We start from the raw sequence: 2,734 nt of genomic DNA, 5'->3' as shown, positions 1-2,734 counted from the left end.
CTTTTTCTTACCCCAGTGCTATTATAGCCCCTTCTTACTTCTGTTTCATATTCCCATTTATCTTTCTTCTTCCTCTTGGGAGTGTGGGCAAACTCCTGTCAAAGCACCTGACACCTTATTTGTAAATCTTTCGAGTGTATTTCTACCTCTCTCGCAGGAGAAAGATGAGGCTTTCTACTCCCGTAAAGATTTACACCCTCGGAAACCCTGTACAGGGTCGCTATGGGTCGGAACTGACTTGATGGCACTTAACAACAACAACAACACTAGATCATGAGCTCCTCTGGGACAGGGACCGTGTCTTATTTTTGTAAACCTCAGTGTTTAGTGTAATACCTGGCCCAGAGTTTGACAGATGCCATTTCCTCTCCCACTGTCTGTATCTTTTGCCTTTAAGAGCTCTTTGTTAAGTTTTTTCTGTTGGTCTTTGTCTGTCTTAGTCCATCCCTGTCCCCTCACTTCAGCCCAGCCTGGGTATGGACCACCTTCCTCTGTCCCCACAGACTGTGTACAGTGCCCTGGGACTGAGGGATGCCTGCCGCTCCCTGCCTCAGTCCATCCAGCTTTTTCGAGACATTGCCCAGGAATTTTCTGATGATTTGCACCACATCGCCAGCCTCATTGGGAAAGTGGTGAGTGGAAGAAAAGAGGCAGAGCACATGGGGGGAAGGAGAGAGAAGTAGGGTTGAAGAATGGGGAGGGACTGAAGTCTGGGTGATGTGGGAAACGGGAAGTATGGGAGACTTTGAGGTCAGTTGAGTGACTATAGAATGGGAGGAGGTGGCAGGACATCAGGATGTGCCTAAAGGAGTAGGATTGAAGCCAGGACTGTGCAGGGAGTCTGGGGTCCAAGGGGGGGCTGAGGAATAGGACTGAGCAATGGTACTGGGGTGCAAAGCATCAGGACTTCTTCTCTTCCCAGGTGGATTTTGAGGGCAGCCTTGCTGAAAACCGCTTCACTGTGCTCCCCAACATAGATCCTGAAATTGACGAGAGTGAGTGTTGGGTGTACACATGGGCCTGTGAGCCCTGACAGGGGTTTACTCACTGATGGGGTATTGTGGACGGACATTCACCATAATTGGGGATCATCACAGCAAGCAGGCGGGAAGAGCGAGTCAGCCTCTCTTCTGTGTCTTCTACCCTCCTAGAAAAACGAAAGCTGATGGGACTTCCCAGTTTCCTCACAGAGGTCGCTCTGAAGGAGCTGGAGACTCTAGACGACCGCATTCCTTCGTGCAGTGTCATCTACATCCCTCTGGTGAGAGTAGGAGGCCAGGTGTGACCGCCAGGAGTCTTTTATGGGAGACTTTAGGTTTATGAGGGACACACTGGTAGATAAGAAAACGTCTGGGAGAATCTGAAGAACACCAACATCTTTTAGTGACTTTAGCATCCTGAGGGGGAAGCGGATCTCTGGACTTACTCTACGGAGAAAAGATGCAGTCAGTCACTTTCTGCATTGTCTATGTATTCTCCCCAGATTGGTTTCCTTCTTTCTATTCCCCGCCTGCCTTTCATGGTGGAGGCCAGTGACTTTGAGATTGAGGGCCTGGACTTCATGGTGAGACTCTTGACCTGTGTAAAAGGGTGGTAAGGAAAATGAATCAGGAACAGAGGGAGGCCTCACACTCGGCTGCCCAATATGTGATCTGTCGTCTGTAGTTTTACTTTGATTTTCATCAGCTTTGAGACATAGGAGAGAGAAGTTGGGTGGGAAGCTAGAGGTGGGGCTAAAATGTGGAAGAGTAGATGAGGACCAAGAGGAGCAGAGTCTACAACTTTGAACTCTTGTGTACAGTTTCTGTCAGAGGAGAAGCTGCACTATCGTAGTGCTCGAACCAAGGAGCTGGATGCTTTGCTGGGGGACCTCCACTGTGAAATCCGGGGTAAGGAAAAGCAAGAGGTTGGGGAGGTGGGAAGCAATTTAAGATTATTCTAATAGGCTCCTTCTCTTCCTGCTCTCCATCTCTCATGTGGACTCTGTATCTTCTCCTCTGAGTATCTATCAGGGTCTCAGACTATATCTGCAAGCCTGTTTCCAGATTCCTCTGTGGGTTTCTTTGTTGTTGCTTCACTTTCCCCTGATCCTAACCCACAGTTCCTTCCCTCACCTACTCCCAGACCAGGAGACCCTGTTGATGTACCAGCTGCAGTGCCAGGTGCTGACACGGGCAGCTGTGTTGACCCGGGTGTTGGACCTTGCCTCCCGCCTGGATGTCCTGCTAGCTTTTGCCAGTGCTGCCCGGGACTATGGCTACTCGAGGCCCCACTACTCCTCCAGACTCCTTGGAGTGCGAATCCAGAATGGCAGGTGAGAACAGAGTGGGTGGAGGCATAGGTACAAGGAACCCAAAGACCCCATTTTCTAAGGGGTTCATGTACCTGAGCCCACAGGCCTAGAATGTGGTGTCTCTCCACCCACTGTAGACATCCTCTGATGGAACTCTGTGCACGAACCTTTGTGCCCAACTCTGCAGAATGTGGTGGGGACAGTGGGAGGGTCAAAGTCATCACTGGACCCAACTCCTCAGGAAAAAGCATATACCTCAAACAGGTGAGGAGAATTCCTACAACTGAGGCCTCTGGCATCTTCTCTACTTTCTTCATCCCACCACCTGTTAGCCAACCAGGTATCTATTATTCTAATAGGCTCCTTCTCTTCCTGCTCTCCATCTCTCATGTGGACTCTGTATCTTCTCCTCTGAGTATCTATCAGGGTCTCAGACTATAT

The 2,734-nt window shown here is 49.8% G+C and overlaps 1 protein-coding gene across 3 annotated transcripts in view; it reads left to right on the top strand.

Annotated features, from left to right (window-relative positions):
• Positions 1-2,734, top strand: part of MSH5 (mutS homolog 5) — a 30,496-nt gene that overhangs the window by 21,919 nt on the left and 5,843 nt on the right. For all 3 annotated transcript variants that reach the window (XM_006875584.1, XM_006875585.1, XM_006875586.1), the window contains exons 12-18: positions 504-632; positions 923-995; positions 1,152-1,261; positions 1,484-1,564; positions 1,802-1,889; positions 2,125-2,314; positions 2,431-2,557. In XM_006875584.1, the coding sequence (XP_006875646.1) occupies positions 504-632; positions 923-995; positions 1,152-1,261; positions 1,484-1,564; positions 1,802-1,889; positions 2,125-2,314; positions 2,431-2,557 (798 nt within the window). The remainder of the gene's footprint in view (positions 1-503; positions 633-922; positions 996-1,151; positions 1,262-1,483; positions 1,565-1,801; positions 1,890-2,124; positions 2,315-2,430; positions 2,558-2,734) is intronic.

The sequence above is a fragment of the Chrysochloris asiatica genome, unplaced genomic scaffold, assembly GCF_000296735.1.
Source record: "Chrysochloris asiatica unplaced genomic scaffold, ChrAsi1.0 scaffold00333, whole genome shotgun sequence".
Lineage (NCBI taxonomy): Eukaryota > Metazoa > Chordata > Mammalia > Afrosoricida > Chrysochloridae > Chrysochloris > Chrysochloris asiatica.
Note: the sequence above shows the minus strand (reverse complement) of the source record. Positions and strands in the feature narration are given on the sequence as shown.